Raw genomic sequence first — 25,391 nt, 5'->3', positions numbered from 1 at the left:
TGGAGTGTTGGCAGCCAATTAGAAGGAAGCTCTTGGTCGGGAGAAACTTTTTCTTTTTCTAATTTCTCAGGAACTACGGAACTGAGTTACACCATTTAAAAAAAAGGGCTCCTTTTAAACCAGGAGCTGACCGGAGCGGGTCACTAGTTTTGAAGATTTCGCGAAGATTCGTCAACTGGTGCCAAAGTTATTGGGAAAAGAAAAAACGCCTTTCCTATGGAAACTAGGTCCTAACTATAACTACCTACCTAGGTAATATATATATATTTATGTGTGTGTGTGTGTATATATATATATATATATATATATATATATATATATCCAAACTGCGTTTACCAAGGAATACCAGATCCCCCGGTCAAGCAAAAGAAGCCGCCACTCCAGTCACTCGATTTGTGTGAGACAACTTAATTTATTCTTAAATCCTCTGCAGCATTGTTCACAGCACAAAACCAACGCGTTTCGTTAGCTCCCCACGTGATCAAGCAACAGTGGGTTGCGTTGGTGCTGTGTGATGCATGCTGCTTCCTGATAAATAAACCGTGACGATTTGGGAAAGAACTCCTGTGTTGTGTGCTGACTTGCGCTATCGACGGATAGCTTTTGGTGAATTTAAGAAAGCGGGGCTCTGCTTTGAAGTCAGCACCGGTGGATGAGCGCCGTTGGACTACAGTTTGTTCTGAGCCATACTTGTGGATATATATATATATATATATATATATATATATATATATATATATATATATATATATATATATATATATATATATATATATATATATATATATATATATATATATATATATATATATATATATATATATACACACATACACCGCTCCAAGTCTCCTCCCCAGCCGGGAAAGAAAAGGCAGCACTCACGGGATGTTTGTCAGCTTTTTCCAAGTTTATTCAAGCGCTCCTCACAGACGCGTTTCAAGTCAAGCCCTTTGTCAATGTGTCAACACGAGTGTTACACAGGAGCTCGCTTTAAAGTGCAACGTGCATTCTCATAGGGAAAAGTGAGGTAGGACTACTCATCAAAATTATACGAGCGTCATCTTGGACTGTGCAAATTAGGCAAAATTATATGCATGCAATTTGTAATCGATAATCGAAATATGCAGACAATGATATCAAATGTCAGACATGTCAACAGATCATACATTTGGCCGTGGATCGGGCGGCCCGGTTCCTAGTATTTGGAACCGCAAAATACATCTCTGAATCACGCCGTGGATTGGCGAAGCTTATCTGCTACTCATTAATTATGCTCAGAGGAAATTCAGAATTCAAATGACATTCTTAAGGACCGTCTCAATCATTAGCATTTTAGTCTAAGACTCTATACAATATCATCATATACATTTGACACATGCAAGTAACCTCGAGGGGTTGACATTAAATAATGATGTATAGTTGCATAGCCTAATATCAGACACATCTCCAAATCATAGATCTTGCCGTGGATCCGCTATGGCGGTTCCTATCACTAGAAACCGCAAAAATGCCTCAATGTATTGCCAAGATTGGCAATACAATTTCCCCTTAAGAATGATGTGGTGGCCCTGGTAGTGTGTCTATAAACTTATTTTCCTAAGTGGATGGCCAATTCTTCCCCACTGTTGAGACCTGTGGGAATTTTGGTCTGCAGGTCAATGATATAACGGGATTCTAGGCGTCTGAGTTTGGTTAGTCTATTGCCTCCCCTTTCGTGATCTGGCATCTGGTCAACCCCAAAGTATTGCAGAGCATCTCTATTGCTTTGATGTTTAATTGCGAAATGCTTTGCTACTGGTGACGTCATGTCCTTGTTGGCTATAGCACGCATGTGCTCGCGGATTCTTAGTTTTACACTTTTGATAGTGCTCCCTATATATTTCAGCTTACAGGGGCACACCAAACAGTATACTACATGTGATGTTTGACAGGTGACGAATGAGGTGATGGATCTACATTTTTTAAGGCCTGGTACTTCATAGCCTAAAACCCTCTTGCTGAATGCACAGGCTTTACATTTCCCGCATGGGAAGAAGCCTTTCATCTCTGCCACGGTGTTAACTTTTGTTTTGGGAGTGTCTAAATGACTATGTACTAAGAGATCCTTAAGGGATTTCGTTCTCTTAAAAGTCACCAGGGGACCACTCGGGATGTCCATCCCGATGATCGGGTCAGTTTTCACAATATGCCAATTCTTGTGTAAAGTTGCCTTCAGGAAATTGGCATCACTAGAGAAGGTTGTAATTGGACGGAATTTTCCATCCTCACTCTTCTTGCCTTTATCCTGCCTCAACAACTCATCTCTTGGTATCCTGGTTACCTTCTTCAGTGTCTGACTCAGGTGAGATGGACTATAGCCTCTCACTTTGAATCTTTCAATACTGTCTCTTGCTGCGTTTTGAAAGTCTTCCTCCCGGGAGCAGTTGCGCTTAAGACGCAGCATCTCCCCGTAGGGAATGCTTTGTTTGAGGTTCGTGGGATGCCCACTGTCAGCATGTATTAAGTGTTACCACTTTATTCCAATCAAGATGACTTCAGGTGTGACATACTTTTGTCATAGGTAAGACTGTTAGCGTTCTAGTTGTTCTTTAGAACACTCTGGGACATTCTGTCATTGGGCTATAGTTGGGCTACATCTGGCTGATATTTGGGCTACATTTGGGCTCTTTTGTCTCTAGTGGCCATCTTGGGAGACTGCATATCAGAATTGTTTTAATGAAATATAAGAGGATTTGAGAAGTCACTCAAAATGTGCCCTAATTTTTCTTTCTTCAGCACTAATCATAATTTCTATGGCAAAATGAACCCCCTCATTTTGTTCCTTTGCAAATTAAATGTTTTAAGTGTTAACACTTTATTCCAATCAAGATGACTTCAGGTGTGCCATACTTTTGTCATAAGTAAGACTGTTAGCGCTCTAGTTGTTCTTTAGAACACTCTGGGACATTCTGTCATTGGGCTATAGTTGGGCTACATCTGGCTGATATTTGGGCTGCATTTGTTTTTTTTGTCTCTGGTGGCCATCTTTGGGCTACATTGGGCTACATTATGGCTCTAACATATATATAGTCCAATGTAGCCCAATATATATTTTTTCAAAGTTAATTTTCGTAAAAACCACTGGAGCATATATCTTGAGACATAGCAAAGGCACATCAGGGTACCAGTCCCTACAATTTTGCCAAGTTTGGTGGAAATCCATTCATCCGTTCGGGCTAAAAGTGAGTTCGACCACCCTATGGAAATTAACCTGGGGAAAACACGTTTTGGGACCCCCCTTTTATCTCGGCCCCCGCTTGACGAATCCCCCCCAAACTTTCAGGGAAGGACCGGAGCGCCGCGAGGCAACTTTGAGGAAATTTTCAGGCAGATTCGTCAACCGGCGCCAAAGTTATTCACAATAGAATTTTAAGATTTGCTGGCTGTCTGTGGCAGAGACAATTACCTCCGTGTGTGAACTCTGGGGTAAAGCCTCAGCACGAGGGTGTTTAGGGGGAAAGCGCGGTGTGTTCTGCCCATGCCTTTCTTTTAAATTTCGATGTGTGATGAAAGTTTGATTTTTAAATTGTTTGTAAACTGTTAGCACTGACCGCACTTTGCAACTTATACTTTTTAACTTTACCCTACCTGCTCTGTGATCCCGCCCCGGTCCGCCGCGTCCAGTGTGGGCGTTTGAGCGGAGGACGAGGAATTCTACTACTTCCGGCATCTCCGGCGCTAGGGGTTAGCGTTCCAGTCTCTCCCTTTCATTGTTTATTTAGGAGAGTTGATCGCGCTCCCTTTCAGTGGGTGCTGGCTGTCTGTGGCAGAGACTGTTACCTCCGTGTGTGAACTCTGGGGTAAAGCCTCAGCACGAGGGTGTTTAGGGGGAGAGCGCTGTGTGTTCTGCCCGTACCTTTCTTGTAAATTTCGATGTGTGATGAAAGTTTGATTTTTAAATTGTTTGTAAACTGTTAGCACTGACCGCACTTTGCAACTTATACTTTTTTAACTTTACCCTAGCTGCTCCTTGATCCCGCCCCGGTCCGCCGCGTCCAGTGTGGGCGTTTGAGCGGAGGGCGAGGAATTCTACTACTTCCGGCTTCTCCGGCGCTAGGGGTTAGCGTTCCAGTTTCCCACGTACTCTCCCCTATTTCAGGCAGATGGGGCAGCGTCCGCGCAGCGGGCTCGACGAGTGCGCACCGAAGGCACGCACAAGGCAACCCCGTCTGCGCCCGTCCGCGTCCTGTCGCGGCCAGGGGCCATACCCCCTGTCTCTGTTCCCCTGGATCGGCTAGCTGCACTACGATACTCGAGGGAAGAACTAGTCATGCTCCGTCCCCTACTCAAGGCTGAGTGTACGTCGGGTTTGTCACTTGATTGTATATCTTTTATGTGTAGAGGCTGCCACACTCTCCCCATTAGTGATCTGGCGGGGCCGAAGGGGGTTGACCAACTCTCCATGTACTTATTGAATTGCCGCTCACTCAAAAAACACTGTCTGAATATCTATGATTTCTTAGTCGATCACCGTCCTGACGTAATATTTCTTACTGAAAAGTGGCTTGATGTGGCATCCGCCCCTGATATTCGGGAGGCCCATCCACCATCATATGGTCTCATTAGAATTGATAGAGGTCTCCAGATAGGTGGGGGCATAGCAATCGTGTATAAAATCGACCTGTATTGCTCCTTACAGCAAGTATCGATTAGCTCTTGTGAGGCAGGCCTCTTCTCCATCAAAGTCTCTCCGGAGTGCACTATTATGGGCTACCTTATTTACCGCCCACCAGGGGGGGTCTTCACAATTTACGGAGAGTCTCCTCGAAGCGGGGATGCAGCCTTCCCTTAGGTACAATAGATTCCTCATAGTAGGGGATCTTAATTTACACTTTGAGGATCTCGGCTGCACTGAAGCACAATCTGTCATCAGCTCCTTAACCCCTTCGATGCTCATGACGAGCTCAGCTCGTCATGAGGCACAGTTGAGCTGTGCTGATGACGAGCTGAGCTCGTCATGAACCATGATAAATCTGAGAATCCAGCGCTGGAGAAAAATATCCCTAGCAGCCAAGGTGTTAAAAGCTATGACGTTTACTTTGTTGGATGAAAGGCCTACCCACCAAGCTGGCCACTTGCTTGATCCCATCTTTGCGAACTGGGATGATATTAAAGTATCTACCCCAGTTAAGATAATATGGTCAGACCATTATCTTGTCCCGTTCAGTGTACAGGGCCTATACAGAGGAGACAAACCTAAACGTTTACCTTTCCCCATACGTAGGAACTGGAGAAAATTCAACCAGGAGTCATTTGGTGCGGCCCTTAATCAGGAAATACCTCCTTTGAATAATACTCTCAGGGAAGCCTGGAAAGATTATGAGGACTGGATAATGAAGGCCTTAGACAAGGTGGCACCCTGGACCCAAAAAGCTCCGGTACGTGGGTCCCGATCGGCCCCATGGTATAGTGAGGAGCTGTGTGCTGCTAAGGCCAGTTGTAAGGCTCTTGAGCGCCAATGGCGAAAAAACTACGCCTTGGCTGATAAAGAGTCTTACAGAAACGGCCTTGGAGCATACCATAAATTGATCAGAAAGGCTAAGAGGAACCATATCAAAGAGCGGATTGAGAACTTGAGCTATTCATCCAGAGAGCTCTCTCTTATATACAAGGAGCTCACCTCCCTCTTGGCGATTATGCCTCAAGATCCCCACACCGTAGAGACATGTGAAAATATAGCGGATTATTTTGTATGCAAGGTGGAAAAAATATATGAGTCCTTTCTACAGAATATACCATCAGATACCCCAGTTAAGGTCGTCGGTGAAGGACTCAGGATGAGCTGCACCCTTGAGGAATTTAGGGTTCCCCCGCAGGAAGAATTGTTAAAAATTGTTTCGGACATCCAATCTGGATCTCCAATAGACGTGGCCCCTATTAAGATTCTTAGAAATCATCTTCAGCTCCTATGTGACCACATTGGTAATTTGGCCGCTTTATCATTCCGAGAAAGCCGGGTGCTGGAGGAATGGAAGCTGGCCCAGGTTGTCCCGATTAAAAAGAAATTACATCTGAGTATGACTCAGTTGGACAACCTTCGTCCCATTTCCTTTCTGCCTTTTTGTGCTAAGGTAGTTGAGAAATTGGTGAATAACCAGCTGGTCAGCTTTGTGGAGGATAATTCTCTTCTCCATCCCTCTCAATCTGGCTTTTGGGCGAAGTATTCCACAGAAACTGCTCTCCTCTTTTCCACCGAATTGCTCTGCCGTAAAGCTGATGATGGTCACACTGCAGCGTTAATCTTATTGGACCTGAGTGCGGCTTTTGACACCGTGTCGCACTCTGGTCTTCTTGCTCGCCTCAGTGAGATTGGAGTACTGGGCCAAGCACACGACTGGATGAGCTCCTTTCTGGCGGACAGGAAATTTCAAGTTCATTGCCCCCCATTTAAATCCAGACCTAGATCTCTTAGACAGGGGGTTCCGCAGGGCTCCATATTAAGCCCTACGTTGTTTAATTTATATATGGAGCCCCTGGCAAGACTAGTGGAGTCCTTTGGGGTGGATATTGTTTCGTATGCAGATGATACCCAACTGGTGATCACGTTATTTCACAATCCAGTTGGGGCTGCAGAGAACTTTTCCTCCTGTCTCGTAGCTCTCACTAGTTGGATGAAGGGTAACTGTTTGCGCCTCAATGGCAATAAGACGGAGCTCCTTATCATTGGCCCGTCCCCTTCCGTCTGGACTTCGGCCTGGTGGCCGGCGGACTTGGGTGCAGTGCCCCTTCCATCTGCCACTGTGAAAAACTTGGGGATTATTCTTGACTCTAACCTCTCTTATTCCCAACATGTGAGGAATGTAGTCGGGAAATGTTATGGCACACTCAAGGTAATTCGTAAGATCTTGGATCTTCTTCCGTTTAAAGCTAGGAAATCCCTAGTCCACGCCCTTGTCACCCCACACCTCGATTATGGGAACTCCCTGCTCTGTGGTCTCAGCAGAAAGGACCTTAGCCAACTGCAATGCGTCCAGAATGCGGCGGCCAGGCTAGTCCTAAAAATGCCTAGGAGGTCATCGGGTAAGCGGGCACTCCATGCCTTGCACTGGCTACCCATGCGTGAGCGCATTCGGTTTAAAATCTTGTGTCTCACTCATCGCATTGCTTATGGCTGTGGCCCCATCTATTTACAGAAGATGATGTCCATATACCGTCCTAAGCGCTTGCTGAGATCCATGGGGAGCATGCAGATGATGGTCCCCCGCATCCGTCGTGTTCAGATGAGTGGGAGATCCTTTAGGTTCCTTGCCAGCAAATATTGGAACGAACTTCCACTGGAATTTCGGATGGAACCCTCAGTATCCCTTTCCCCGGGTTGCGGGTCTTTCTGTTCTGGAGTTTTCGGTTTTGGTATGCATCCACAGCGCGGGGACGCACTGTTCTTCTGTGTAACCAGGCGCTTAATAAATGTTTTTATTATTATTATTATTTTGCATTGATAAAAATCCTAACTATAACTACCTACTGGCGACCGCCAGTAGGTAATATATATATATATATATATATATATACAAAAGAAAAAACTCCTCCGTCGTGAAGAAAAGGTAAGAGGCCACTTCGGGGCAACATGGAAACCCTTTAAAACAGCACGAACATGATGCATTTCGGCATGAAAGCCTTCCTCAGATGCTGCTGCTGCTGCTACCAGGTATATGACTCATACCTCATCTTTAAGTGTCCTGCATAGCCCCTATTGGAGGGAGTATTCCGACCCCAGATCACATGGATTCTCTCTCACTGCAGTCCAACATAGACTACAGTACCCAGAAACCCAGAAAGCACTGTTGCTGACTGAGTGTTGTGTATATATATATATATATATATATATATATATATATATATATATATATATATATATATATATATATATATAATATATATATATATTTAATTTTTTTCCTTTTTTCCGGCACTTCTTGTCCCTTCAGTGTATTGATCTTCAGCAGATCGCAGTCTGCTAAACTCTAAACATAGTGTGTGTGTGTGTGTTCCCATCCTTTGGTTATGGTGGCAGATCTGCTTGGTATCCCTTTGTCGCAAGATCCTACCAGTCTCGTGGCCACCAATTTGCATCTGGGTAGAACATAGCATCCCATTAAAGGTGTGTGTAGTACATAAAATATGTCTCAAATTAGGATTTCACCAAATGGTGGCCTGCTGGGAAATGTCTTGCCTGATCAGGTCTCTCTGTCACCTAAAACATCTCAAAGAAAGCTGTAGAGCCCATAACACTAGCTACTATGTCATAATATTCCGAGTTTCACACCTCACCATCACATGGTCCACTGTCACTTATATTCACGGTGATTCCTTTCCGGTTGGTGATGCTGACAGAGGTCAGCACAGGCTACAGGTCTCTACCAGATATAAACGTATCTACTGCACCACATCGGCACAAGTCATGGACAGAGGGCCAGCAGTGCAATTTCACTGCATACCCTATCCTGTTGTTTGGCCTTCTCTCCTTTCTCCCACAGGTCGGCGGTAGGTCCCTTGGAATGTCAGTCATCACCCACATGGGCCAAGCATTCTCCATCTTGTCTTGAAGATTGGCACTAGGTAAAGGTTTTCGCCTATTGATATACACTGCCTATACACAAAACAGCTTCTTCTTGTGCCACACAGCTTCTTCGACTTGGTTTCGGGGCTGCCTTATGCTCCTGTCAGAGCCCAGTTGATGGAGCCTACATTCGGTTTTATAGTTGAAAATGTCAAAGCTAAGTGATATGCAGTGAATTATTGTAAGAGTGTGCAGTTAGATAGGGGGTATGTCAGCATTACCCTTCCATTAATAACTTAATACAATTACATTTGAAAATGTATAACCGTTAATTTCAGTGTTTCTGACAAAAGAAAGTGTAACTCTAATTTCTGATTATGAAACTTTATTTCAGAATGCTAAACGAGCCAGTACCGCAGCTGCCTCGCTAGCTGCCTGGGTGAAAGCCAACGTCCAATATTCCCATGTCCTAGAAAGAATTCAACCCCTAGAGAAAGAACAGGCTGGACTCGAATCGTAAGTGCCATGAACACCTACATTGTCAGTTTCTTTTGCTGTTTATTTTAATTTCAAGTATAATTTAATTATTTTTTCTGTAAATCACTTGAACACTTTAATAGCCTGTTAATTTCTTATAGATATAATCTTCTATTGCCATTCACCTATCACTGCATGAGTAAATGTGCATTAAGGATTTCCCATCTTATTATCACCTCTGACTGTAGGAAGCTGCTTTTTCTGTAGTGTACCAAAGTAGGGGTACACCATGCAATAGGTCCAGATGACCCTTATTGGTTTACTGGGCTTACTTTAATAATCCCAAATGCTCTATTTGTGGTAGTGTGGTTGATCCGCTTAAGGTTATCAGAGGTGAGTGTTAAGCATTTGTTGCACACACAGAGTGAATAAATGGCACCCCCACTCAAGAAGAAATCTGAGACCAATTTATAAAAATAACACATATGTTCACATATTTTAGACACCAAATTCATTGGAATTGGGTAAGTACTTTCTTAGTTACGAATTTAGCAAAGAAACAGTAAAATACTCAAATAAGTTTTTGAGGAATATGTGCCTTTTTTTTGCCTGTGTTTACAACGCATGCCATTACAAGGCGGTCGTAAACAACGTCTGCGTTGTTATTTCGCATACCGTTACAACGCAAGTCGAAACCACGACTTGCTTTTAGGACGGGCTGGATGTCGGAATACTATTCCAACTACCGTCTTTGCGGACACTAGGGAAGGTGTTGGATTTTAAATCCAACACCTTCTCCCCCCTAACACAAGTCGTGGTTTCAACTTGCATTGTAACGGTATGCGAAATAACAACGCAGTTGTTGTAATGAATGCGTTGGTATGGCATGTGTTGTTCGGCATTCGAAGTAAATGCTGTTTACCGTTTTTGAGGTATGAGCCTCAATGCCTTAATGGGTTCCAATGGGAGGAAAGACTTATACTGCATACATATTCTTGCAAGTGGTTATAGGAGGTCCCATTCTGATAGATACATCTGCCGTGTGGATTCCTCACCTTGTGAATATCCCCCTTGCGTCAGCAACGTTCGGAAATTTTCTTCGTAGCACGCCGACGTGGGCGACGTCACAGGAGCACGGCATCGCGCGCGACTCCGTCTGACGTCACCGACCCCATATCAGGCCCACGCCGGCATGATGACGTCAGTTCCCTTTTTTCCGCGTCTCCGACGCTAACGGTTTTCGGGATCTTCAGCGATACCTAGTATCTTTCTGTTTAATACTTGTCACTGTTTCTCTCTTACGACTTGGTTCTTCTCCGGAGATGTCGTCGAGGAAAACAGGCTTTAAGCCATGTAGGTCTTGTGCCCGCATGATGTCCATCACTGACCCACATAAGGATTGTTTGTGGTGTCTTGGGTCGAGTCACAACGTCAAGAACTGCGATTCCTGTTTTAAAAGGAATCCAAAGGCGCTTCGAGAGCGTGAAGCTAAATTACTTTTGGCGAAAGTGAAACAGGATTCTGGACGACATTCGAGATCGACGTCACGAAGATCGAAGTCGAAGCAAAGGTCTCGATCGAAGTCGGGATCGGCGTCGAGATCCAGAGCGGGTTCGAGGTCTGGAGAGGAGTCGAGATCTAAAGCGAAGTCAAAGTCCAGAGAAAGGTCTAGGTCTAGATCTAAGTCGGCTTCCGGTCATGCTTCGAGCTCCTCGAGGAGGAAGCATAAGAGGAGGAAGCACAGTTCAAAACATCATTCGGAGAAGGAATCCTCTGACTCGAAGAGAAGGTCTCACAAACATCGTAAGGACTTTGTCTCTCCTTCGCCTGCTTTATCAAAAGAAGGTTCTCCGGCGCCAGAGCCGGAGCCGGACCCGGAGCCGGTATCCTCGGAGCATGAAGAGGAAGAAGAGGTGACTCCTCAAGAACCGGCTTCAGCGGAGACCCCTGTGAACCCAGAAGGTCAGGGTGAGGATGTGTCGGGGCGGCCTCCATTGCAACATCCGGTAGGTCCGTACCCTTCCTTTCCTGGTCCTGGACAGGATCCCTCGCATTTTCTCAATGCGATGTTTGGAGTATATTCAAGGGCAATGTACCCCACTGGAGCGCCTGGTGGCCCCATGGGTCCATTATCGTACAATCTGGGTATTCCTCAGTCGTACGCCCCAGCTCCATTTATGCCTTTCATGCCGGCGCCTCTTTCACCATGGCTCGGTACGGCTCCACCGAGGTCTTCGACTCCGCATGCGGCTTCGCCGACTCCGGATCGTCCTCGCAGTCGAGATCGAGGTACCACACCTGTTCATGACTCTCGTCCTCCTGCTCCGGCTCCTCGATCGACGTCGGAACCGGCTCCGTCGGAGTCGTTACCGGATCCGTCGACTTCGATTCGTTTGGAGTGGTCGAGGCGAAGAGCTCAGCGTCTTCTCGAACAAAAGGATGATGAAAGTTCTGATGTGGAAGAAGGCGAGCTTCCTGATCATGATGATGATTTCGAGGGGCTTCGGGATGCTAGTGGTCTGGAACTCTCTCCCGAGTGGGGTCTGCCTTCGACTTCTGATGTACCATCAAGGGACGTGGCACCCTATCACGTGGTTATTAGGAAGGCTGCTGACCTTCTTAGCTTAAAGCTGCCCACAGTGGAGTACAAGCCCAACATCCTCACTGAAGTCTTGCATTCTCCTTCTTCTATTGTGGAGCCTACACTGCCATTTGCTGATGCCTTGACGGATCCAATTAAGGAGATTTGGAAGAGGCCGTTGTCTGCTCCTGCAGTTTCAAGGGTTATTGCAAGGCGCTATAGGGTGGCTCCTGATGACCCTGCATTTCTTTCTACGCATCCATCTCCGGAAAGTCTTGTGGTTCAGGCGGCTTGCTCTAATAGGGCTGCAGGCTCTTTCCCTCAAGTGCCAGCTGACAAAGAGTCTAAGAAATTAGATCAGTCTGCGAAGAAGACTTTCTCTTCTGGGAGCATGGCTCTTAAGTCATCAAATGCTACTTGCCTTTTAGGTAGATATGTGCACGCGCTAATGGACTCAGTGAAGCAATTGTCATCAAAACTTCCTGAGGAGGATAAGAAAAACTTTAATGAAGTGGTCTCTGACACTCAGGCTGCGGCCCGCATGGTCATTCAAAGCGGCATGGACACTGTGGATTCTGTTGCTAGAATTATGGGCTCATCCATTGCGACCAGGAGAGCCGCATGGTTAAAGTCTTCTGATTTCTCAGCGGATGTGCAGTCTACATTGCTGGACTTACCCTTTGAAGGAACTGGCCTTTTTGGAAAGAAGGCTGATGTGGCCTTGGAGAGGTTTAAGGACAGCCGTGCCACTGCAAGATCTTTGGGTCTGCAGATGAGGGGGTCGACGACTAGAAAATTAAAGGGATTTGGTAAATCTTCTTTTCGTCCCTTCAAGCAGGGCCAACAACAACAACAGCAGCAGCAGCAGAACCCTCTATATAGGTCCTATAGAGGTAGACAGAGGGGTCGTGGACGTGGACGTCAAGTCTCCACTTCCTCCAATAATGCCCAACCCCCACCCACATCAGCAAAGCAGCCCTAGATCCTCCATTCTGGATCATGTAGGGCCAGTAAGGGGTCGGCTTACTCACTTTCTACGAGATTGGGAATCGGTTACATCAGATCTTTGGGTTCTCAATCTCGTAGAGAATGGGTATGCACTTCCTTTTCAGGAGTTCCCTCCCAATTACCCTCCTTGCCAAGGTTATTGTTCGGAGGACCACCTGCTTCTCCTGCAAGAGGAAGTCCTGGCACTGTTTCGAAAGGGTGCAATAGAGGTGGTTCCAGAGCAGGAGAGGGGTCAAGGGTGCTACTCCCGGTATTTCTTGATTCCCAAGAAGGATGGCAGGCTTCGGCCGATCCTGGATCTCAGGATTTTGAACCTCTATCTCAAACAGGAGAAGTTCAAAATGCTCACCCTTGCTCAGGTTCTTCTGGCACTGATGGAAGAAGACTGGATGGTGTCGATCGACTTGCAGGATGCGTATTTTCACATCCCAATCCAGAAGTCGCACAGGAAGTATCTCCGTTTTACGGTGGGATCGCAGCACTACCAGTTTGCGGTCCTCCCGTTTGGACTTACTACTGCGCCTCGAGTTTTCACCAAGGTGATGGCAGTGGTGGCTGCGCATCTCAGAAGGTCAGGGATACCTGTATTCCCTTATCTAGACGACTGGTTGATCAAAGCAGAGTCGCCGGAGATGGTGCTCCATCATCTGCAGGAGACAACTCAGTTGTTACACAGGTTGGGTTTTTCGATAAACGTACCCAAACCTCACCTGGTGCCCTCCCAGCGCAACCTGTTCATAGGTGCGGTACTGGACACTTCTGTATGTCGTGCATTCCCTCCACCTCAAAGGATTCACGACATTCAGGAAATGATTCCTTTATTCTGCAATGGAGCGGTTGTTCCAGTCCTGAAGGTCCTTCGCCTGCTCGGTCTGATGGCTTCTTGCATTCTGTTGGTCAGTCATGCACGCTGGCACATGAGGGCGCTCCAGTGGTGCCTCCGCAGGCAGTGGTATCAGCACAACGGAGATCTCGGGGAGTCAGTGAGGATCTCCAGGGAAGCTGCAGCGGATCTGTCTTGGTGGGGCGTGGAAGGCAATCTGTCGCAAGGAAAGCCTTTTCAACTGCCTCCATCAGTGGCCACAGTGATAACGGATGCATCCACTCTCGGGTGGGGTGCTCATCTGGGAGACCTGGAGGTCAAAGGTCTTTGGTCTCCGGAAGAAAGGTTGTTTCACATCAACCTTCTGGAATTGAGGGCGATACGTTTGGCGCTCAAGGCCTTCCTCCCTTCCCTTTGCGGTCGTTCGGTTCAAGTCCTAACGGACAACACGACTGCGATGTGGTACATCAACAAGCAGGGAGGAGTAGGGTCGCAGTGTCTCTGCAGAGAGGCTCTGCGTCTCTGGTCCTGGGTTCAGGACCATCAGATTTGTCTGGTGGTAAATCATCTGGCCGGAGTACTGAACGTGCGTGCAGACAGTCTCAGTCGGCAGTTCTCTGCCGACCACGAGTGGAGGCTTCACCCGGAGGTTGTTCACGACATCTTTCAGATGTGGGGGACTCCTCGGGTGGATCTTTTTGCCACTCGCGAGAATGCTCACTGCCTTTCATTCTGCAGTCTCCAGTATCTGATGCAAGGAGCATTGGGGGACGCGTTTCAGTTGAGCTGGGGAGGTCAGCTCCTTTACGCGTTTCCTCCCATACCTTTGATTCCTCGGGTTCTGAGGAAGATTCGTCAAGACCGGGCCCAAGTCATATTGGTTGCTCCGGATTGGCCAAGAAGGGTGTGGTATTCGGACCTACTCCGCCTCTCCTCTCACCCGCCGCTCCGTCTCCCTCACAGGGCAGACCTCCTCTCTCAGATGGAGGGGCAGGTTCTACACCCCCACCTCCAGACATTACACCTTCATGCCTGGAGATTGAACGGGGCAACTTGAGTTCTTTTTCTCTCCCTCACGAGGTGGTGGATGTCATTCTCTCTGCCAGGCGTGACACCACTAAGTCCATTTACTCCTATAGGTGGTCAAGATTTGTTTCTTGGTGCAGGGAGAGGGATGTTGACCCTTTGAAGGCTCATTTGTCTAATATTTTACAATTTGCCCTTTATCTGGCACAGCAAGGTTTGGCTGTGGCCACGGTCAAGGGTTATCTTTCGGCCTTATCGGCGTTTCTTTGTTTGCCGGATCAGCCTTCTCTCTTTAAATCTCCGGTGGTTTTGAGATTCTTGAGGGGTCTCATGAATATGTTTCCTCCTACTCCTTTTATTGTTCCTCATTGGGATTTGAATCTTGTGCTGACTTTTTTAATGGGTTCTCCCTTCGAACCCTTGCACAAGTGTCCATTGAGGCTTCTCTCTTTTAAAACTATCTTCCTCGTTGCAATCACCTCGGCAAGGAGGGTAAGTGAGCTTCAGGCTCTAAGTTCCAAACCCCCATTCCTGACCATTCATGCTGAAAGGATGGTTCTTAGGACCAGGGCTGCTTTTCTGCCTAAGGTGGTGACTCCTTTCCATCTTGGGCAGTCCATTACCCTTCCTACCTTCTATCCTCCCCCTCACCCGTCTAAGGAGGAAGAGAGGCTGCATCGCCTGGACCCTAAGAGGGCGGTGTCTTTCTATCTGGACAGGACTAAGGACTTCCGGATGGACGACCAGCTGTTTGTTGGCTTTGCTGGCTACAAGAAGGGCAGAGCGGTGCACAAGCGCACTCTTTCCAGGTGGATAATCCTGTGCATCAAGATCTGCTACTCCCTTGCGGGTAAGGACCCTCCTGAGGGTATTAGAGCTCATTCAACTAGAGCAAAGTCTGCAACATCTGCTTTGTCTAGGGGTGTACCTGTTGAGGATATTTGCAGGGCCGCGACTTGGGCCTCCCTCCACACTTTCGCGAAGCATTACTGCTTGGATACCGAGGTGAGGAGGGATGGCCACTTCGCGCGCTCTGTCCTGCAAGACTTCCTGGTGTAGCAGAGTAGACACCCTCCTCCGGGAGTGGGGACTGCTGTGGGAATCTATTCACAAGGTGAGGAATCCACACGGCAGATGTATCTATCAGAAGAACAAGTTACTTACCTTCGGTAACGCTTTTTCTGGTAGATACTATATCTGCCTGTGGATTCCTCACTGACCCACCCGCCTCCCCGTTGTCCACTCTGCTATACCTGGTCTTTCTGTATATATGGTTTATACTATTGTATTGATTTAGTTCTATATGTACTGTGTACATTGTATATTTGCATGTTTGCTATCGTTGGTCCGTCCGTGTGCCTCGAAGGCACGGAAAAAAGGGCGGAACTGACGTCATCACGCCGACGTGGGCCTGATATGGGGTCGGTGACGTCAGACGGAGTCGCGCGCGATGCCGTGCTCCTGTGACGTCGCCCACGTCGGCGTGCTACGAAGAAAATTTCCGAACGTTGCTGACGCAAGGGGGATATTCACAAGGTGAGGAATCCACAGGCAGATATAGTATCTACCAGAAAAAGCGTTACCGAAGGTAAGTAACTTGTTCTTTAGGACTTAAGGTGCTTATGGACCAAGGTCTAAAGAACCACCAGTAGTTCAGGTTTACCTGCCCTTGTGTGTCCTTGCGCAGAGGTGCTGGTTGTGATGGTAACCTTGAGTGCTACACAGTTTAGTCCAAAGTACCTGTAACAAAAAGGCTGCAAGTGAGGAAAAGTCCAGCAGACCATAAAAAAGGGGGGCTCGGTTTGTGAGGTTCCGAGGAGCAAGGGGGCACAGTTGGTTGTCATGAACCCAGGATTATGGGGCTCTGGAGCAGTGGTGTTTGCGGGCAGGCCACTTGCATAGGAGGCTCTCTCGGTTCTTGGCCTTGACCTACATAGGGGAAGAAAACAGACAGCAGAGTCACTATAGGAGTGTGATTTGTTGGTCCTGACTTCCCTCTCTGGGCAGGTGGGTGTTGATGGTGGTGTTGTACCGGCTTGACACTCAGCAAGCCTTGGTTGCTGCAAGTGCTCTGGTACTCAGGATATTGGTGCAGGGGAGCTCCTGCAGAGTCTAGCATCTCAAAACTCAGTGGAGAGACAGGCTGACCTCTTTGAACCGCAGTGACCTCCTGCTGGTTAGATATGTCCTCAGTGGGCCCAATGGCCAGCAAAACGAAGTACCGGACAAGTGCGGTCAGTGCCTTGCAGATGCAGGGGGTTGGCTCCTTCACCCCAAGGGAGATGCTAAGTGGTTGTTGAAGTGCCAGACAGTGCTCCAAAGCTTAGGGAGTATTCACAGCTTTTGGACGAGTTGGGTCTCTGCAATTGTTGATGGGTGCGCATCCAGGCAGGGTTTGGTGCAAAATTTGGTATTGGTCCTTAGTTCTCGCATTGTCAGCTCTTCTTTGTCCTTCTTCTGTTCCCAGGTAGACGAATCTGAAGCTTTTTTGTCCGAGGGACCCTTAAATACTGAATGAACGGGCTTTCTGGGGAGTCAAGGGCAGCAGCCAATGGGCTACCTACCCCTGGGGTGTCTACACCCCCATATGACCACTTGCTGCTAGGAATGAGCATAATCCTGACCCAGAGTTCCTAGTTTCACCAAATCCAAGATGGTGAAACCCTTCTTCGACTGTCCCACCTTAGGGATGTGCCTAGCTAGTAAGTGTGACATGCCTTCTAATTATCAAATTTCTCACCTGCTCTGGTGCCAAATGGGCCTCAGGGCAGGGAGAGCGTTCCGAAGGGCTAGGGATAAGCTGCAGTCATATTTCAAAGGCAGTAGAGGCTTTTAAGCCTCTGGCCTTGAAATGCTGATCTGCTAGCCATCCTCCTGGAGGAAGAGTGATCACTGTATGCTGGACAATCATTGTTCCTGGCCTCAGACAGCTAAGGGTCTAGTGGCATGCTGGAGGATACCAGTCAGCCAGCACACTCTGTGACTTGAAGGGTCTTAAGGGGCACCTCTAAAGTGCCCTCTGGGTGAATTTCATAATAAAACCAATTCTTGCGTCAGTACGGATTTATTAAAACAAGATGTTTGATACCAAACATCCGTAGTTTCAGTGAAGCTATTATGTAGCTGGGCAACTCGTAATGACCAGTGCCCAGTACATACGTTAAGATGGCTTCCTGATCACTTGCAATGCCTAGCAATGGAACTAGGCATTACAGGGACACATCTGCTCATGCAGATATGCCCTGAATTATACTATAATGCACCCTACCTTAGGGCTCTCAGGCCTGCTGTAGGGGTGACTTACATACAGTACATGCAGTGTACAGGGGCATGGCAGACAGGGAGTGTAGGAAGGTAGGATCCAGTCTCTATTCTTCTTCCCTTAATTGGACATGGTGATTACTGAGATACAGCCCAGATTGGCTACTGGTATACCCTTGTAAGCCCCTAGTATATGGTACCAGGGTACCCAGGGCATGGGTACACCAGATGTCCCCCATGGGCTGAAGCATGTACTATACCACTCAAATTGTAAATACTGGCCTGCAATTGCAGCCTGTGTAAGCTGGTGCTAGCACCTCTTACAACAGATATATGTTTCCTTATATCTGAGGTCACTGCACTTTAAACCTATAAGTCACCCCTAGGTCAGACCTTTCAATCTTGAAGGCAGGGTGCTCGGTTATAAGTGTGAGGTTGCCTCTGCATGAGCAGGACACACCTACAACCCACAAGGTCCATTCTCCCGGGTTGTAAGTGCATCAGCCATTACAATACATAGAGTGGCCATGGATCATTATGCAATGGCTAACTCTAAACTGGCTATAATGAATCCTGTCATGTTTGGTATCAAACATATTGGAATCATACCCCAATACTATAAACGGTGTTGGAGGTATGGTTCCATGCACTGTAAAGCTCCTCTAGGAGCCCCTCAGTGCTCCTTGCACCAGTCTTCTAGACCCTGGACAGCAAACTATGGCTGCTGCTGACCAGAGACACGATTCTGCCCTCCTGCTGCTGAGCCAAGCTCGAGCAGTGGAAGACAGGACTATAGGTTTCCTGTCACAGGGAGGTGTGATCACCTACTAGACAGGACTTGGTGTATTAGGACAGGGTGGGGGCGCTTTTCATTGCCACTAGACTGCTTTGAGTTGCCCATTTGGTGCCCTCCTTGCATGCTCCAGTTGGAACTAGTTCAGCGAGCCATTGCCCCCCGCTCTGGCGCGAAACTGGACATGGGAGTATCCTCCCCACGGTGCAGCCCCTCCTGTGGGAGGGACTCCTGAGTCATCCCAACCCTTTCCTTAGGGTATTTAAAGGGCTTACATGTGGGTGGTTCCTTAGATTCATCATGGGACAAGATTCAGATCCGAAACCACTTCATCTTCAACCGTCTGGGCACTTTGGACTTTGCTTTGGGAACCGAGACTACCACTCGGAAGACTCCTGCTGCTCCCGGTCTCGTCGTCCTGCCAGTCTTTTGCGTCGTCTGGGCCTGTGCTCCGTACAGGCTCTTCTACAGGCCTATGTACATCCAAGACACCCGAAGGAATCTCCCTTCAAGTGAAGAAGTCACTTTCCTGCATCTGCAAGCACCGCAAAAAAGCTGACTGGTCTGCTGTTCCTGAGCTCCTACGGACTCCGAAAGGTTCAGCAACACAGGTGGTGGTTCTACAACTTCCCTGAGGCCTGCACTGTCTTCAGAGCTAGTTTAAAACCAGTATCCGTTGTCGGAACAGCTGGAGCAGTACATCTGTGCAACTCGTCGACTTGCCCTTGCCAAGGCTTGTTGACTCTCTTCACCAGAGATCTTTGGGCTCCAAGAAGCTCCAGCCTCAATCACCTCCAGCAGCCAAGATCTTCGCCTGCACCGCAGCCTCTGCACCTAGGGCCGTCATCATTTGGTGAGCTGCTCGAGGTCCTCTTGCGGCTCGTGTGTCTTCGGCCCGTGGGTCCTTTTGAGGGTCTTCTTTTGCTCCAGTGGCCTCCCCAGCTTGCTCGGGCCTGCTCCGACTTACCTGCTCTTGGTGAGTTACTTGGACCTTGCTGGTTCCAACAAACCTTTTTTGACTACTACGTTTGTTGCCGTTGCCAAGGCTTGTTGGTGCCCCTGCCGGACACTGACCCCTTGGCTCTTGACATCCAACGTGTGGCAGGTGGTGAATGGCCCCTGGTCTTCCACACTGTCGCTGGTTCGCAGAGCTGCAACTTCAAGGGCACCTGCAACTCTCCTGCAGCTCTGATATTGGTGGGCATTTGTCTTCCATGCCCCCTGGTCACTCCTGAGTAGCATAGCCTACTCCTCTGCTTGCAGGTACCTCTCATCTTGAATCCACCTTTGGGTTCCACTGGACTCTTTCGCCTTCTTCGCCAGTGGCATCTTCACTGAAGTCCTTCATTGTGGTCTAAAGCGGTTTCCAATGTCACTTTGCACCTCTGCAACCGGCTTCCCTGGTGTAGGTATCCTGGTTCCTGGTGGGGTGATTCTCCAACCTTCCATCTTCCAGTGGGTTTCTTCAGGGTCCTCTGGAAAGGGTCCTTATAAACTGCAACCGCGACTTACCGATTGACTTGTATTGAGCACTCAATTATGTTCCCACTCCACACACGGCCTCCGTGGGGGTTCCTTGGTACTTACCTTTGGTGGTTCCATGGGTCCCCGGCTCTTCTATGTCTTCTGGGTCCAATCTTGACTTGGTCTTAGTTCTTAGGTCGTAGTTCTCATTTCACTCATTTAGTATATGTTTTGTCTCTCCCTGGGGACCACTGTGTATTTGTGCTACTTACGTGTTCTTTTATCAAAGTATTGTGGTTATATCTCCGGGTAGGAGATATTGCAGTGCGTTAGTTAGCGTTTATAATAAATACATATTTTATAACTACACTGTGTGGTTCTTTTTCCCTTAACCTGCAATGGCAGTCTACAAGCAGTTTGTGTGTGGGTCCCTTAGAGTGGCTTAATACATGCTGCAGTCCTTAGGGATGCTCTTTAGTACCCATACCCTGGGTATCAGGGTACCATTTACTACAAACGTACAGCGGTGCCCAAGTCATTGCCAATTAGGTTACAATTGAACATTTGTCTTCTTTTTAGGGAAAGAGCACTGGAACTGGTGCATGGTTAGCAGAGACCCAGTGTACTACCAATCTACAAAATCAGAATCAGTGAGCAAAAACTGGGGAGGGGGGGGGGGGGCGTGTCAAAAAGTTGTACTTTCCTACACCTTGGACACATATCTTATCATCCCCATAGTGATATATTTATATCCTGAAGATCAGTCTGCTAAACCAGAAAGAATTCAAAATGTTAGCCTACAAAAATGTACCAGTTTATTTTGCATGGAGATTTAATAGTGCCAGTATGCCTGTTTATTTACCTAATGCTTTTCTTTCTTGACATTAAGTTTCTTCAAATTGTGTACTTGTGCTGCCCTGGCCATTAACATTTCTTTTTCATTTCTTAATGGTTCTATTTTATTGCCCATCCCCTAACTTCAAAACATCCCTCTGATTTAGCCCTATTAGTAATCTCTTTGATCAACATCAGAGAGCAGGACAACTGCTTTGGTTTTAGAAATAGGAGTGACTTTTTTAAACTTAATTTGAGGTATTCTTCTTTGTCATTATTCTGGATACTGATGTGTGCAATCACAAAAATAAAGTACTAAATATGTAGCTTATTATTCTCATATGTTTTTAAATCAATACCAGCTTTTTATAGATGTATTAAATAACTGTATGAAATAGTGTTACTTTTTTTTAAGCATGGTACAAAAACTTTTAACTGCTTCGCACAAAATTCAATTTGTATTTGAATTGAAAAAAAGGCACTGCCACCATGCCCCTTCTGAGTTCATTTACATTATTTAAATTAACATTACTTGTTCAGCACTTTTTTGGGAAACAAAGTTTATTAAGTTTTTTCTTTTAAATTAGTACAATTCTTAGGTACGTGTTATGTTACAAAATAGAAGTAGAGATTCGGTAACCCAGTCCAAAATTGGGGTAAGTTAGCATACAGTATCTATACATATTTGGTTTACCATCTTACCAATCCTATAAATTAAAATTGCAACTTCTAAACATTTTGTTCTCGTTTTAAACCAGGATATTAGGAGCGTACCCAATGTACCGCAATCTGCAATTAAACTGAACCACCTTTGCACCCTCGCTCTAGTCCTGTACAATGGAAAAAACTCATGTATGTAATATCTTATTCGTGGCTCAGACAAACACCGTATAACACTTTGTCTACAGTGAAAACACGTCAACTTTACATGATAAATCTATCCCTACATACTCATGCATACATTTCTTTTAGGTTAGTTTTTTTCGTTATTACGATTGCGAGTTAATATGAGTGCTGTTAGGGTTCAAGTCCAGCGCTTTCAGGGCCACCAGCATGATATCCAATTCCTTAGCTATTGGGATTTTACGAAAACCTTTAGCTTCCTCCCTTTGTATTACAGCACTTTCAGCGCTGCCCCATCGAATTAACTCATATTCTGTGGGTGGTTTCTTTGATTTCCATCGCATAGTGATGGCTTGTGTCGCTAGAATGAGTGCCAGATTCACAAATTTGTATTGTATTTTGGATTTAGGCGTGTTCTTATGTAGGCCCAGAATACATTCCTCTACTTGGTTTCCCATTTCTCTTTGTGTAGCAGCCTGTGTGTGTCGTCTAATAGATTCCCAGAATCCTTGTAAGTGGGGGCACAACCACACCATATGTGGTCGGTCAGCACCTTCTAGCTGGTATCTGGGGCAGTGATGTTGTGCCTGTGGGAACATTTGATCCAGCCGTTTAGGGGTGAGATAATCTCTGTGGAGTAATGTGGTCTGTATGAATTTAAATTTCGCGTTTCTGGATACCTTTCTGGGATGGTCTGTGATTTTTGCCCATTCCTTGTCTACTATGCCCCGCCCTATGTCTTCTGCCCAACCGTTGCATAGTGTATTAAGGTTGATCGCTGCATGCGCATGTATCCCTACATAAAGTCACTTGATTAAGTGTCTCCCTCTGCCCATGTAATATAGCGCATTAACTAATTCATGTGTGGGGGTTCTTGTCGTTGTGGAGCCCACTGTGTTTTTATATATTTTAGCAATGCAGCATGTAATAAACATAAATGATCAGGTGCCCCTGCTTCTCTTACGAAATTGTCATGGTCCATGAGTATCCCATTATTAAATAAATCTGACACCATACTAATCCCTTCTCCTAGCCAGGGTGCAATACTGCGCTTTGTAATTCTACCTACCATCAGTGGTATCCCCAATAATGGAATATTTCCGGCATATGAAGGATACGGATGTGTATATTGTAACATCGCTTTCCAGCACTGCAATGCTGTGCGCAGCAAGAGTGGGAGGTTCTGGGGGTTTTTGCAACGAGTTAGTAACATAGTATGTAGGACTCTCCGGTCTATATCTTGTGTGGTGTATCCTATTTCGTGCAAGTTACGGCCAGCTGTCCAATATGAAAGCCATTGCACTTGGCATGCATAGTAGTATGCTTTAAGGTCTGGCACTCTGTCTGTGCCCAGTTGTACATTTTTTAGACTTATTCTCCGTCGACCATTCCCCCATATAAGGTCTATAAGCATGGTATTCACTAACTTAAAGGTAGTATGTGGTATTAGGATGGGCAGGTTAGTAAAATAATAAATCAGTCATGGAAGGTTCACCATTTTAGATATGGCCACTCGTCCAATGACCGACAACGGTAAGGTAGTCCAGAAGGCAATACTAGAGCGTAAAGCTATGATCACTCTGTTAATATTGCCCTCCAGTATGTCTGTGTGTGTCTGATATACTTGTATGCCCGAGTCGGGAGAAAACCATTGTGGTCCGTGTGAATCAGTTTATTTGGAGTTGGCAGGAGTCTTTTAGCTAGCACTTTACCGAATATTTTATACTCCCTCGCCAGTAATGACAATGGACAGTAACGCGACATATCTGTGGGGTCCCTACCTGGTTTTGGGAGCAATACCTCCAGAGCCAGGGTCATGGAAAGGGGCAGTCTGCCCATGTCAATGCTTTACTATATAGTAATTCCAATTGGGGATTAGGGATTCTGTGTATGTGTCATAAAATTCTGCTAGTAGCCCATCTTGACCAGGGTTTTTATTGGGTGGGAGTCCTTTTATTGCAATTTTAATTTCAGACTTAGTAATTGGGCCTATTAATTCCTTCTGGGCTGCTGCAGACAATTGTGGATATGGTAGGCCAGATAAGAATTCCTCTGTGTGTATGTCCTCTATTCTATCAGGTTTACTATATAACGTGGCATAATATTGGCGGAAAGCCGCATTGATGTTGTGTTGAGTATTTGCTTTACCGCCCGTGTGAGTGGTGACTTCATTAAGTATAATAGTGCGGGGTCATCCCGTAGCAGTTTGGCCAGTAGTGTCCGGGATTTGTCTGCTTCTGTGTGGCGCATCTGCGTATACCTTTGGTGATCTATAACTCTGAGAGTGTCTAATAATTCTGCATGCTGGCTGCGCGCTTCTTGTAATAGAGTTTGTTTTTCAGTGTACTGTATGGACTCTTGGTCTAGCTTATTCACTTTGCGTTCTGTATCAACGAGATTTCTATGTACTTCCTGCCTAGCGCCTACTATCGCACTAATTGATTTGCCCCATATAACTGTCTTGAAGGCATCCCATTCAATCAGGTTGTTGGATGCATTGTTACTATTTTTCATGAAGTACTGAGTGATTGTATTCGCTATGGTGGTGTGGAAAACCGCATCCTCTAGTGTTTGTGGCCACATTCTCCAGGTGGGCACTGGCATGGGGACTCTACCAAAGCTTATGGCTTTTTCCAATGGGTTATGATCTGAAAAGGTTTTTGCCAAGTAAGTGGCGTTTAGCACCTGCATTGCAATTGTGTTTGAACAATAAATTCTGTCTATTCTTGTGTGCAGCATGTGGACCGGGGAATAAAAAGAGTACTCTCTATGTGTTGGATTGCACATTCTCCACACATCACAGACCACCCATCCCTCTGCCCACCCCTGGAGTGCCGCCGCCTGTTTAATCACACCTGCACAGGGTCGAGGTGGGTGAGGTCTGTCCAATGTAATATCCTACTGTGTTGCAGTCGCCACCTAGAATCCATGGATGCATCTCCCATCCTGCCAATGCTAGATTAAGGGTGCAAATCCGAAGTAGTTAGTGGAGAAATTCTGGTCTCTCCATTTCTTACGGAGCTTCACTGCTTCCTTTTCTACAATGTGGGATTCCTGCAGATACACTATCTGTGCCATGCGCCTCAACAACTGTGCTTGTACCCTGTGTCGCTTCTGTACGGACCCTAAACCTCGAACATTCCACGTTATCATGTTATATGTATTAGGTGTATGCATTGCAGTGCGAGGACAGACCTCTAATTTGTCTGTGCTGTGTAAGTGTCTTCAAGCCTCCCTGATCTAGCATCTATGTCAGAACTCAGGGGGGAGGGAGCACACTGCCTCTCATCCCAGCACAGTTCACCCCATTGCATCCTAGTAAATGCAGTAAACTTACTTTCAAAGTTGCTGTAGTCTTTCACCAAAGTTGGTGAAGGTAGTGCTGTTATCTCTAGACACATGTTTCTGGGTTTAGCCCGTCATCAGTAGAGAGCAAAAAGTAGTAAGGAGCAGAGAAAAGTTATCAGGGGTTGCTGAAATGGTGGCCAAGTCTTCACATGTCACAGTATCTCTCCACAGGCTCACTGGTGCATCCCAAATGTATCTAGGATTCAAGAATGCGAAAGTCCTCTAAGCAATATCGATATAACTGAGTTATGGATAAAACCAAGATTCAGTGACTGTTTTGCACAGTGCAATTTTAAGCCAATGTAGAACTTGCGCTGTAGTCCGATGGTAGCACAAATTGCTCTGTTGAAGATTTAGCTCTATAAATATTCCGTATTGCGCAATCAAAGGTGCA

At 46.5% G+C, this 25,391-nt stretch overlaps 1 protein-coding gene across 3 annotated transcripts in view; it reads left to right on the top strand.

The window, feature by feature from the left end:
- The window catches only part of DYNC2H1 (dynein cytoplasmic 2 heavy chain 1), a 1,560,829-nt gene that overhangs the window by 839,028 nt on the left and 696,410 nt on the right, over positions 1–25,391 (top strand). For all 3 annotated transcript variants that reach the window (XM_086935265.1, XM_086935264.1, XM_086935263.1), the window contains exon 59: positions 8,934–9,055. In XM_086935265.1, coding sequence (XP_086791391.1) covers positions 8,934–9,055 — 122 coding nt within the window. The remainder of the gene's footprint in view (positions 1–8,933; positions 9,056–25,391) is intronic.

Source organism: Lissotriton vulgaris, chromosome 8 (assembly GCF_964263255.1).
Source record: "Lissotriton vulgaris chromosome 8, aLisVul1.2, whole genome shotgun sequence".
Lineage (NCBI taxonomy): Eukaryota > Metazoa > Chordata > Amphibia > Caudata > Salamandridae > Lissotriton > Lissotriton vulgaris.
This window is presented reverse-complemented; position numbering and strand designations above follow the sequence as displayed.